The 13,870-nt window shown below is 42.7% G+C and overlaps 1 protein-coding gene across 1 annotated transcript in view; it reads left to right on the top strand.

Annotated features, from left to right (window-relative positions):
- The window catches only part of LOC126249271 (zinc finger FYVE domain-containing protein 26), a 393,885-nt gene that overhangs the window by 149,350 nt on the left and 230,665 nt on the right, over nucleotides 1-13,870 (top strand). Inside the window, exon 15 of the mRNA XM_049950925.1 lies at nucleotides 5,963-6,080. Coding sequence (XP_049806882.1) covers nucleotides 5,963-6,080 — 118 coding nt within the window. The remainder of the gene's footprint in view (nucleotides 1-5,962; nucleotides 6,081-13,870) is intronic.

The following is a 13,870-nucleotide window of genomic DNA, read 5'->3' as shown; positions in this document are numbered from 1 at the left end:
ATCTAAGTGGCCTGACGTCGCTTTAGTCCTGTTTAAAAATAAAAGCTTCTCAATCTCTGTTGACAGTTATTCCTACCACATTAATCAACCCTACTGAGGCTGCTTTGTAACCATCAATATCTTTCTTTCTGCTACCTGAATTTTGTAATGGGCTACCTCCAGGATAAGCTTTGTGCAGTTTAAGATAACTATGTAGTAGTGCACTTCAGAAGTTTTTTGACATTTATTTTAATGTCTGTTTTCCCATAATTGAATACATAATTCTTCCTGTCACTGGCCTTCAGAGTGAAGTCACTGCCTATTATTATGAGATAGTCAGAAATTTTAGCATATTAATGATTTATTCTGGGACTTGGACTTTTGGCACAGTCAACCATAAAAGCATCCACCCAATTTAATTTATATTGTGTTTCAACTTTTTTTTACCATTGTTACTGCATTTTGTGTATCATTATTGGCATAACGAGTCTTGTCATAATTTATGTTTTGCTTTACTGTTGTTGGAATTTTGTACATAAATTTTGAACCTGCAGTAACTCAGTAGAAAGGAACACTTGATGTGAGAATGGACACCATTCAGAATATTACCCCTCTTCTAACAAGGTCTTATTGCCTCATTGCTGCTATTGGCAATTTGTACTGGAAAACCTCTCTAAAGAAGGTTTAACTATTGCTTAATTGGTAGAAATTTTCGCCACAAATAAATGGTTCTTACTCAAAAAAATATTATACTTTGAAAAGCTTTGGTGAAAAGTGTATGGTTTTCACATTATTGCTCTCCTCACTTGATTCTTTTTTGTGTTGTTGCAGTAGATTATAATTTAATTGATGCTCAAGAATCAATGTGAGTCTCTCTCTCTCTCTCTCTCTCTCTCTCTCTCTCTCTCTCTCTCTCTCTCTCTCTCTCCCCCTCTCCCTCTCCCCCTCCCTCTCCCCCTCCCTCACCCCCTCCCTCCCTCCCTCCACCGGTCGAAGTGGCGCAGTGGCTAGCACACTGGACTCGCATTCGGGAGGACAATGGTTCAATCCTGCGTCTGGCCATCCTGATTTAAGTTTTCCGTGATTTCCCTAAAATGCTCCAGGCAAATGCCGGGATGGTTCCTTTGAAAGGGCATGACTGACTTCCTTCCCCGTCCTTCCCCAATCCGATGAGACCGATGACCTCACTGTCTGGTCTTCCCCAAACAACCCAACCCCCTCCCTCCCTCCCTCCCTCCCTCCCTCCCCCCATATGTGCATCACAACAGTTGTTAATAACTGTGTCACTTATTTTCAATAATAAATACACTAATAGTGACTCTAAGAATTTATAGCTTCTAATTATTCTTGACGTAGTATTTATCTCTAAAACAGCTTACTTCAAGTGTATAGAATATACAGAAAATGCTAGTTTTCCTGTACTATGTCACAATGGTGCTGCCAATAAATTTCAGAGTGTTGTAACCCTATAAATTTCAGGTGCATTATTGAACAACACATGCCTCCATGGCTAGCCTAAAGAGACCGTCTCACAGCAGCACAGACGGTGCCACAAGTGCTGTGCCATGCGCAAACAACTGTATATAACCTGGCCCACTGGGCCCTTGCTCACTCTAATGTTTTTGTGATTATGGAACACTTCACTGTTAGACTGTGCCTTAATGTAACCTTTGACTGCTGTGTTGTTACTTATTACCAGGTCATTCAGCATGACTGTATTTTCCCTTACATGGAAATGAGTTAAAAATTGGTTGGTAAAAATTTTATTATTGTTTTTATGCAACACTACAATATTTTTAGCCATGAGTGCAGTATTCTGCTCAGCATGTTTCTTTTCAAGATTCACTATGCCCAACATGTTGGTGGAAAAATTCTTTGGTCTCTTGTTGAACAGCAGTGAGCTCTCACCAACTGGCAGCAGGCTCTGTCTGTGGCACTACAGAAATTGGCAGCTTCATGGATGTGTCAGGGTTCACCGCCATTGATGCAGTCCCCACAATTTCCTCCATATGGTGATAATGTGGAAGACTGAGACACATACAAAACATGCCTGTAGCAACATTTCCAAGCTTTCAATGTCGCTGACCCCAATATGGCTTTCTTTCAGTCATGGATTTCTCCTCATGTTCATCGTCTTTTGTGTCAGCTAGCTCCTCTGGAGGAACCTGCCAGTTTCTCTTCTTATGAAATGTATCAGTTGCTCCCTAATTATCATTGCAGAAGTACACATGTTATTGATGCTCGTGTTGAGTTCTACTGTTGTCAGAAGCAGCCACAACAGTTGTACATAGCTTGGGCAGTGAAACTTCAAAAGGCTTAGCTGTTGGTGCTAGTTTGTTACTGAAGTTCACTGGGACTCCTATGCTGTTTCGAAGGTTCGTGATGGTATAATCCGCTTGGACCCTGATAGAGAAGTTCATAACACACTGTACAGTGTGTAAATCCCTCCCTCATAGAGGTTTTGAACATTTCCCAGTCTTTTGAAGTATCTATGGAAGCAGGAAATTGGGTAGAAGCTTAGTATGAAGTAGCCAATGTTGCTTCTCCACTTCAGCTGCCATCGTTAGCTCATTGGGGGAAGATGACATAGCGGCTTTGCAAGCACATTCTCCACATCACATGGGGCAGCACCATACTAATCAGCAACAGCAATCAGTGTCACAACAGCGGCCGCGTGTTCCTCTCCCAGTATGCCCTTATTGCTTTGTTCAACATAAGCAGGCCATATGCCCATAACATTGGGTAACATGCAACCATTGTAAAAAAAGGGGAGGGGGGGGGGATACAGATACACTGAATGATGTGGCCATGTACAAATACACATATCAGAGGTTACATTGAGGCACAGTCTAACAGTGAAGTTTTCCATAGTCAGAAAAACATTAGAATGACCAAGGGTCCACTGCGATGGCTTATATGTGGCTGTTGGCATATGACACAGCAGTTGCTGCACTGTTTGTGCCATTTTGAGGTAGCCTTTTCAGACCAGTCGTGGGGGCATACACTGTTCAGTTATGCATGCTCACTGTATAGGATTACAACACAGATAAAATACCAATGACAATATTATAAAAATAATGGATTGCTGATCACCATATAGATTATATATTGAGTGGTAGACAGACACAATAAAAAGACTGCTATATATGTGAGCTTTTGACCAAAAGGCCTTCTTCTAACATAAAAAACACACACACATATTCCTGCAGGCACAACTCTCTCTCTCTCTCTCTCTCTCTCTCACACACACACACACACACACACACACAAATGACCAAGACCATGACCATAACCATGACCACTATCTGTGGCCACTGAAGCCAGACTGCAAGCAAACTGTGCCTGACAGGAAAAGCAATCTGGGTGGTGGCGGTAAGTAGGAGACTGAGGCAGGGAGGGGGACTGTTAGTGAGCTAGGGGTGGAGGAAGGTGTAGTGCTTCTTATGAGAGTATGCCAGGATGTGATGGAGACAGGATAGGGCTGTCAGATTCAGTCAGGTAGTTTGAGGGGGTGGGGAAGCAGAAAAGGTGAGAAGTAGGGGGAGGGGGGAGGGAAGAGAGAGACTAGTGGGTGTGTTGTTGGAATACAAGGCAATATAGTGCTGGAGTGGGAGCAGGAAAGGAGGCAGGTAGTTGAAGGACAGGGACTAGCAATGGTTGAACAATGACTTGGACTACCACTATCCACCACCACTACAAGAGTATCCCATGATAGTCACCAAAGCCTGCCTTGCCAACGTACTACATTTGCCACAGCCTTAGAAACTTCCTTCCACCATACTATAGAACCCAGAGCCTAAAAAGACTTTTGACACAGTAATGAACCTGTCCTCCAAAAGCCTCAGGCCCACAGAAGAATCAGTCCTTTGCAAAGGCCTCACCTTTTGCCCCACTGCCAAATTCAATCTTGTTGGGCTTGTTCAAGTCCTTCTCACCTTCTCCCAGTCCCTAGAGTGGAAACCCCTTTTTGCCACAAATCTTACCAATCAAAATCTAAAACCAATACTGAATCCTGCCTTACTCAATTTACTCCTCTATCCTTGACCCACTCCCACTCCCCCCTCCCCCCCCCCCACCCCCAATTGTACCCTGTTAACTTTCCAGAATTTCCTAACATTAAATCTTGCATCACCATCATCCCCCATCATTCACAGAAAAAACTCCAGTGAAACACTGCAAGGATTACTTGGTGGAGCGTTCTACTGGCTGTCAGACCCATACCAATAAGCCTTACCACAGTGATTCCATTGGAATGGGGTACCTGTGGCAAGGGTTATAGGTATCTGTCTGACAGCCTCCACCAAGTAATCCAGCAGTCCAGCAGGATCTCCAGTCTGTCATCAAATCCTTAGGTGTGTCCAAAAACCTCTTCCCTGAGTCTATATCCCTCATCACTCCCAACATTTGCAACACTCTTACATGCTTCACGAAGTACATAAGCCCAACCAGCAAAGATACCCCATTGTAACTGGTCACTGCATCCCCACAGAGAGAATCTCTGCCCTTGTGGACCAACACTTTCAACCTACTACACATAACTTGCACTCCTCTACAAAAGATGCTAATCATTTGCTTTACCAACTCTACACAGTTCCTGTTCTTTTATCATCCGGCACCCTGCTCATCACTGTTGATGCCATCTCTCTCTCTGCACTAAGATCCCAATGCCCATGGCCTTGCTGCCACTGGACACTATCTTTCCAAATGCCTGACTGACACCAAACTTACAGCCTCCTTCCTGATCACTATGACCAACCATATCTTCACCCACATGTCCCATGCCATCTGATTTGTTTTTCCTTGTTGTCTTTTATTACTTTACATGGTAGCTAAGTGTATTAAATTCAGAAAAAACTAAATGTGAAAAGTAATGCTAGTAATGTTGTCCTTAGTTATTACATTCATGCTGAACCTCTGAAATTTTTCCCTGTTCTTCCTTCTTTCCACTCTGACATTTTATTTCTGTATATTTCTCAGTTACCTTCATTTATTACCCATTATTTCTTCATCCATAATTCTGTGTTTTAATGCTGTCTCTTGTGCAATGTCTCCGAGTGTGATTTGTAGAATAAGAAATAATTTTCAGTTGATACAAACTACACTCGAAGCAAGACATCAGGCTTTGCTGTCCATAACAGTTACGTGTGTGCTACAAGATACAAGACCTACTAGTCGAACTAAATGTGAGCAGATATTGTATAAGTGGTCCATCTCTACCTGCAAGCCATGATTTCTCTGTGATATAAGGATAACATGCTGAACTGTAATTTTAGCAGAAACAGACAGATAATATCCAAAGAATGAAGTGGCAACAAAGTTCCTGGACATGATTATAATTAGCTAAATGTGGGAATATTCACAGTCAGTTCCTGCTTGTTTTTGTATTCTCTGTTTCATGTTGACAATTCTTGCAACACACATTTAAGAGACAACAAGTGCAGTTAAAATCTGATGCATTTCACATGCTTATTAATATCATGCACTATCATTATGAGGTTTCTGTTGTTGTTTGGGATGATGATATTCTTTATTAAAGATTGACTCTGTTGTTCTTATGGCCATAAAATAATGTCTTCCCGAAACAAAAAATTCATCATTTTCATCAGTACATAGTTTATCCATAATATTCATTAGTTTTCAGTTAAACCATGTGCACCATAATCTATAGTTACTGAATCACATTCTTTGTTTTCCATTTATGCCTTAGTTGATGCAGTTCACATGTAATGAAGATACATGGTCATTTTGGTAACGGGTTATGACAATCTCTTTCTCCCTAGCTTTTTGTTTCAGTCTCGTATTTTACATTGTATTTCATGTATTATAAATGACAGGAACATATGAGTGCACTCAATAGAGTAGGGATGCAAACTGATGGCAAATAATAACTACTTAAATTTACATATCTAAAAAAGAAATTGATATATGCTGAGAGTTACATTAATATAAGGTGCCTTACAGTGTTTTGTTTTGTGATTTCTAGTCGATAAAAGAAACTGCAGGTGCCAACATTCATACAACAGCTGTGACCTGCGAAGTGGAACATTTTCTTTCAAAGGTGTCACCACCTGTTATAGAAGACCTCAGCAAAGCTGTTTCAGGTAATCATAAATACCTTATGTTTCTTTCATTTGCGTTTAATTTTGATAAATACATTAATAACTACATTCCATATTATAGATTATATAGGAAGTATAAGAATCCTTACCAGAGGTCATAGTGTAAAAATATACAGAATTTTATAAATTGCATACTGTGCAGTACTACACATAAAATTTAATGATTAATAAAAACCACATCAGCTTTATAATTACACATGTATTGTGTTATGGCCAGTTTGATTTGTTGAACATCTTCAGGCTGTCTGCAGTTAAACAAAACAAGAAATCGAGCTAAAGCTACCGCAGGTTAATGAATAAAGTAGGCACCTCACCCTCCCCGATCACAGTTGTTACAACCAATGAAAAAACCTGAAGTACAGATCTCGTGTTAAAGAGCACAGAATTAATCCAAAAAATTGAAAAGTAGAACTGAACAAAAGTTAGCAACATAATTATGCACAATAGCCAGGAAACATGTGACAGTGCTTACACCAGACTACATCATCATTTGTCAGCTGTGACAGTAAGTGAATATTTAGAAATTACAGTTGCAAAATAATTATATAAAATATATCAGGGATGATAATTATGATCTCACAGAGTGATAATAAGTCATTAATAATGTAGTTACAAAAGATGCATTGTCTTTGAAAATGTGAAATGGCTAAAGCAAGCAAACTGTTGGTTATCATAATTATGCTGTTAATAAAATTACAAGCAAGGTGTGTTAAGTTGTTGTTGTTGGGGTCTTCAGTCCTGAGACTGGTTTGATGCAGCTCTCCATGGTACTCTATCCTGTGCAAGCTTCTTCATCTCCCAGTACCTACTGCAGCCTACATCCTTCTGAATCTGTTTAGTGTATTCATCTCTTGGTCTCCCTCTATGATTTTTACCCTCCACGCTGCCCTCCAATACTAACTTGGTGATCCCTCGATGTCTCAGAACATGTCCTACCAACCGATCCCTTCTTCTAGTCAAGTTGTGCCACAAACTCCTCTTCTCCCCAATTCTATTCAATACCTCCTCATTAGTTATGTGATCTACCCATCTAATCTTCAGCATTCTTCTGTAGCACCACATTGCAAAAGCTTCTATTCTCGTCTTGTCCAAACTATTTTTTTTTTTTACCGTCCACGTTTCACTTCCATACATGGCTACACTCCATACAAATACTTTCAGAAACGACTTCCTGACACTTAAATCTACACTCGATGTTAACAAATTTCTCTTCTTCAGAAACACTTTCCTTGCCATTGCCAGTCTACATTTTATATCCTCTCTACTTCGACCATCATCAGTTATTTTGCTCCCCAAATAGCAAAACTCCTTCACTACTTTAAGTGTCTCATTTCCTAATCTGGATGTGGACTCTGCCCCTGGAAATGTCTTACAATTTAAAACCTGGTTCCTAAATCTCCGTCTTACCATTATATAATCTATCTGATACCTTTTAGTATCTCCAGGGTTCTTCAATGTATACAACCTTCTTTCATGATTCTTAAACCAAGTGTTAGCTATGATTAAGTTATGCTCTGCACAAAATTCTACCAGACGGCTTCCTCTTTCATTTCTTAGCCCCAATCCATATTCACCTACTATGTTTCCTTCTCTCCCTTTTCCTACGCTTGAATTCCAGTCACCCATGACTATTAAATTTTCGTCTCCCTTCACTATTTGAATAATTTCTTTTATCTCCTCATACATTTCATCAATTTCTTCATCATCTGCAGAGCTAGTTGGCATATAAACTTGTATTACTGTAGTAGGCGTGAGCTTTGTGTCTATCTTGGCCACAATAATGCGTTCACTATGCTGTTTCTAATAGATTACCCATACTCCTATTTTTTTATTCATTATTAAACCTACTCCTGCATTACCCGTATTTGATTTTGTATTTATAACCCTGTATTCACCTGACCAAAAGTCTTGTTCCTCCTGCCACCGAACTTCACTAATTCCCACTATATCTAACTTCAACCTATCCATTTCCCTTTTTAAATTTTCTAACCTACCTGCCCGATTAAGGGATCTGACATTCCACGCTCTGATCCGTAGAACGCCAGTTTTCTTTCTCCTGATAACAATGTCCTCCTGAGTAGTCCCTACCCGGAGATCTGAATGGGGATATTTTACCTCCAGAATATTTTACCCAAGAGGACGCCATCATCATTTAACCATACAGTAAAGTTGCATGCCCTCGGGAAAAATTACAGCTGTAGTTTCCCCTTGCTTTCAGCCGTTCGCAGTACCAGAACATCAAGGCTATTTTGGTTAGTGTTACAAGGCCAGATCAGTCAATCATCCAGACTGTTGCCCCTGCAACTACTGAAAAGGCTGCTGCCCCTCTTCAGGAACCACACGTTTGTCTGGCCTCTCAACAGATACCCCTCCGTTGTGGTTGCACCTGCAGTATGGCTATCTGTATCATTGAGGCACGCAAGCCTCCCCACCAACGCCAAGGTCCGTGGTGCATGGGGGGGGGGGGGGGGGTGTTAAGTTAGCTTAAGTTATTTGCAGTGGGGAAGAGAACATATTCAGCATTGTGTCAGACTTCTTGGACACTGAGGTTGCTAGTAATAATACGGTTAATTAGAACACTCTGAAGAACTAATACTTTATTAATTACAACAAAACTTATTTGTGCTTGCCAGGCTCGACTATAGCTATGAAACTGCACACATGGACTTGCGGTGCAGACTGCACTAAATGAGCCACAATTGCTGAGTGACAAATTGATAAAGGTTCAGAATGGCTGTACTGTGGCTTCACTACAGTTACTAGAAAACACAAGTGTGTAGATGGTATCTCTGCAGTGGTCAATACTTCTTGTGCTGCTCTCATTACTGGAAGACACCACATGCCTCCCCCCCCTTCCACCCTGGTGTTAAGTATGAAGGTGCAACATGATGATGGAGGAAGTGGGGGGGGGGAGTGCTGATGCAACTGCAGAATTAGGTGCTGGAAGTTCAGTCAGTCAGTGCTGAACTCCCAGCCTCAACCTGGTATCCACCCTGCACATGGCTGGAAATGCCGACTGGGAAATCAACCACAGGGTGTATGTTGGTGACTGTAGGCACTGGGGCAAATAATGCAAAAGGCAGGCCGCCGGAGACGTCGTCTTGGCCCTCCGGGGCATCTGGCCAGGTGACCAGGCGCAACCCTGTTGCTGGCTGTATCAGGGGCTGCTAGCATGATTGTGATGCTGATAGCTGCGCTACGTCAATGTCCATGGGCATCTCCCACTGCAGAGATGGCTGCGCTGCCAGAGGTGACATCTGTAACTGTAACACTGGCATGTTGGATCTGTGAACAAAAAGGGGGTGGCAGGATCTCCCAAGTGGATTGGCTGAAGCTGTCTCTGATGCCGCCAGTGCAACACTGTCAGATTGTGAATGGTGTAGGTGGAACAGGACAACATCTCAGACATCACATCCCATTCCCATTGATGAGCCCAGCTAAACATGTGAAAGAACATTTGTTGTTGAGGCTGAAACTGTGACTCGGAAGGAAGGACAAAAGGTCTCTGTGGTAGATGTCTTAAATGGAGCCGTTCTGACTGATGTGGTAGATTTCATTGGAATGGTGAAGGAAAACGTGCTGTATGCATAGACAACCATTAACCAGCATATGTTCCAGTGTGGCCCAGCAAAATCTATGTGCATACGTTGCCAAGGTGTGTCATAACATGACCATTCAATGTACTGCTGTGGGGAGCAGATTGATAATTTGCACACTACGTAGTCATGCTCTTTATTTGTGCATCCATTCCTGGCCATGTACAATGGCGCCTTGCCAACTGCTTCATACAGACAATACTCCAATGTCCTTGGTGCCACAACTGAGGAACTTCCCACTGGCAGGACTGTTGGACCAAGACTCTCTCATTGCGCATTTCAGCATGCTTCAAGATTATGTCCCTCTGTACAGAGATGACACGCTGATGAACAAAGTAGCAATGAACCACCAGGTGACAGATCTCCTTCAGACTCCACGGCCACCCACAATGAATAAACTCTAGCACCATCTGCAACGCAGGATCCGATGATGCCTCCTGCGCCACATGGCAGAATGTGACTGGAAACTTTCCAAAAGCCAGATTTCTTGTGAATTAATGTTATGGCAGGAGTCCTTCGAGGAAACAAATGCAGCATTGGAGGCAATAGGGAACCTTGACAGAAGGCCTGCGTTGGAGTACTTGGTAGTGGGCCGATATGCTAACTTGTACTGGCAATTGGACAACAGAAGAGCTCATCATTGTAACTTCTGCACTGTATGTGCTGGGACAGACTGGGAGGTCTCGAACAAAGCCATAAATGGTCTGTGGTCCATAACCAGAGAAAATCGGCAGCCATACAGTTGTTGATGGAAGTGACTGACACAGTAAATGATATCCAATTTCTCCTCTTCAAGTTGGCTGTAGTTGTGTTGGGCATTGGTCAATGTCTTTGATGCAAATGTAATTGGCCTGTCATTGGAGCACACTCAGTGTGACAACACCACACCAAGGCCATAAAATGAGGCATATACTGCAAGAATGACAGACTTGCTGGGGTTGAAGTGGATGAAATACGGATCACTCGGTAGTGTGTCTTTCAGCCACTGGAAAGCTGTCTGTCATTCAGCCAACCAAATGAATGGAACACCCCTGCAGCACAACTAATTTAGAGGTGCCACAACCTAAGTGGCATCCAGGATAAAACAGATGTAATAGGTTAGCTTGCCCATTACAGCTTGCACTTCTGATACATTAGTTGGCACCAGCAAGTCATGAATGGCTTGTATGAACATCATAGATAATGCAGTATCATAGACAAGATAGACACGAAGCCCACACCTACCGCAGTAGTACAAGTTTATATGCCAACTATCTCTGCAGATGGTGAAGAGATTGAAGAAATGTGTGATGAGATAAAAGAAAGTATTCAGATAGTTACGGGAGACAAAAATTTAATTGTGATGTGGACTGAAATTCAATAGTAAGAAAATGAAGAGAAGGAAAAAATAGTAGGTGAATATGGACTGGGGGAAAGAAATGAAAAAGGAAGACACCTGGTAGAATTTTGTATGGAGTATAATTTAATCCTTGCTAGCACTATGTGTTAGAATCATAAATGAAGGTTGTATATGTGGAAGAGACTTGGAGACACCGGGAGATTTCAGATTGATTATACACTCCTGGAAATTGAAATAAGAACACCGTGAATTCATTGTCCCAGGAAGGGGAAACTTTATTGACACATTCCTGGGGTCAGATACATCACATGATCACACTGACAGAACCACAGGCACATAGACACAGGCAACAGAGCATGCACAATCTCGGCACTAGTACAGTGTATATCCACCTTTCACAGCAATGCAGGCTGCTATTCTCCCATGGAGACGATCATAGAGATGCTGGATGTAGTCCTGTGGAACGGCTTGCCATGCCATTTCCACCTGGCGCCTCAGTTGGACCAGCGTTCGTGCTGGACGTGCAGACCGCGTGAGACGACGCTTCATCCAGTCCCAAACATGCTCAATGGGGGACAGATCCGGAGATCTTGCTGGCCAGGGTAGTTGACTTACACCTTCTAGAGCACGTTGGGTGGCACGGGATACATGCGGACGTGCATTGTCCTGTTGGAACAGCAAGTTCCCTTGCCGGTCTAGGAATGGTAGAACGATGGGTTCGATGACGGTTTGGATGTACCGTGCACTATTCAGTGTCCCCTCGATGATCACCAGTGGTGTACGGCCAGTGTAGGAGATCGCTCCCCACACCATGATGCCGGGTGTTGGCCCTGTGTGCCTCGGTCGTATGCAGTCCTGATTGTGGCGCTCACCTGCACGGCGCCAAACACGCATACGACCATCATTGGCACCAAGGCAGAAGCGACTCTCATCGCTGAAGATGACACGTCTCCATTCGTCCCTCCATTCACGCCTGTCGTGACACCACTGGAGGCGGGCTGCACGATGTTGGGGCGTGAGCGGAAGACGGCCTAACGGTGTGCGGGACCGTAGCCCAGCTTCATGGAGACGGTTGCGAATGGTCCTCACCGATACCCCAGGAGCAACAGTGTCCCTAATTTGCTGGGAAGTGGCGGTGCGGTCCCCTACGGCACTGCGTAGGATCCTACGGTCTTGGCGTGCATCCGTGCGTCGCTGCGGTCCGTTCCCAGGTCGACGGGCACGTGCACCTTCCGCCGACCACTGGCGACAACATCGATGTACTGTGGAGACCTCACGCCCCACATGTTGAGCAATTCGGCGGTACATCCACTCGGCCTCCCACATGCCCACTATACGCCCTCGCTCAAAGTCCGTCAACTGCACATACGGTTCACGTCCACGCTGTCGCGGCATGCTACCAGTGTTAAAGACTGCGATGGAGCTCCGTATGCCACGGCAAACTGGCTGACACTGACGGCGGCGGTGCACAAATGCTGCGCAGCTAGCGCCATTCGACGGCCAACACCGCGGTTCCTGGTGTGTCCGCTGTGCCGTGCGTGTGATCATTGCTTGTACAGCCCTCTCGCAGTGTCCGGAGCAAGTATGGTGGGTCTGACACACCGGTGTCAATGTGTTCTTTTTTCCATTTCCAGGAGTGTATAAAGGTATGACACAGATTGTGGAAGACATTTCTAGGGACAAATGTGGATTCTGATCACAGTTTATTGGTTATGAATTGCAGATTAAAAATGAAGACATTGCAAAAAGTTAGGAAATTAAGGAGATGGGATCTGGATAAGTTCAAGGAACCAGTGGTTGTTAAGAGTTTCAGAGAGAGTATTAGGCAATTGTTGACCAGAAAAGGGGAAAGGAATACTGTTAAAGTCAAATGGGTAACTTTAAGAGATGAAAAAGTGAAGGCAGCAGAAAGTGAAATAGTGAACAGATCATCATAACCAATACAGAAAGAAAGCCACAACCCAGTGCAGTAGCATATATGGGAAGATCATGTAAGATATTTGTAATGCTGTAACCAGTTTTGACAAGCTGTATTCAGGCACTATCTAATAAGCATTTCAATTTGTGGAATTTATCAAGACCTTGTGTAATTATCTTGGTGGATATTGCAAGTTGAGTTGTGTATGTATTACATGATTTAATTACTTGTAAATAAACTGATTGATATGTGTCAATCAAAGACACAGTTGTCAGAGTTTTTGAACACATATGTTATTTCATTTGATCACTCTGGTGTGGTGTAAACTTATTGAATGAGTTGGATGTGAGGTCCGCCAGTTATGCAAAACACTATTTTTCTAAGTAACCAAACATGTTTCAGCACCACTGTGCCATCATCAGTGGGTTTTCGTTTTTATTTATTCTGTAATGTGAACATTTTTGTTAAATGATTATAAAATTATGTGCAATTTTGCCTCAAACAACAGATTGTTTCTTTTTGTAAATACCTTTACATTTGGTGTGCATAAATTTTCTGGATCACTTATGGGTTAATTATTACGGGTAGCTTGTCATCTGCAACCAAACGATGTTGATGAGAAATTTTTTTTTTTTGTTGGAAGTCAACCTACCTTCTAGAATGTAATTCAGTATTTTGCGATGTTTTCGCGACTGTGTTTGTTTTTACTTATGTTTTCGTGTAACAGGTACTTCCATTCTCCACGTAATGCTGAGATGTTGTGATGCACACATAACTATAACAAATATTTTTCACAAATAACGTAGTAAAACACTTTTCACCAGAACACAGTGTGATTGTGGTTTGTTATGTGTTCCAGCCCAGTCAGTGTTCATTTGTTCACCAGTTCTGGTGAACACCTCAGCATTATGCGGAGAAT

This window comes from Schistocerca nitens, chromosome 3 (genome assembly GCF_023898315.1).
Source record: "Schistocerca nitens isolate TAMUIC-IGC-003100 chromosome 3, iqSchNite1.1, whole genome shotgun sequence".
Lineage (NCBI taxonomy): Eukaryota > Metazoa > Arthropoda > Insecta > Orthoptera > Acrididae > Schistocerca > Schistocerca nitens.
Note: the sequence above shows the minus strand (reverse complement) of the source record. Positions and strands in the feature narration are given on the sequence as shown.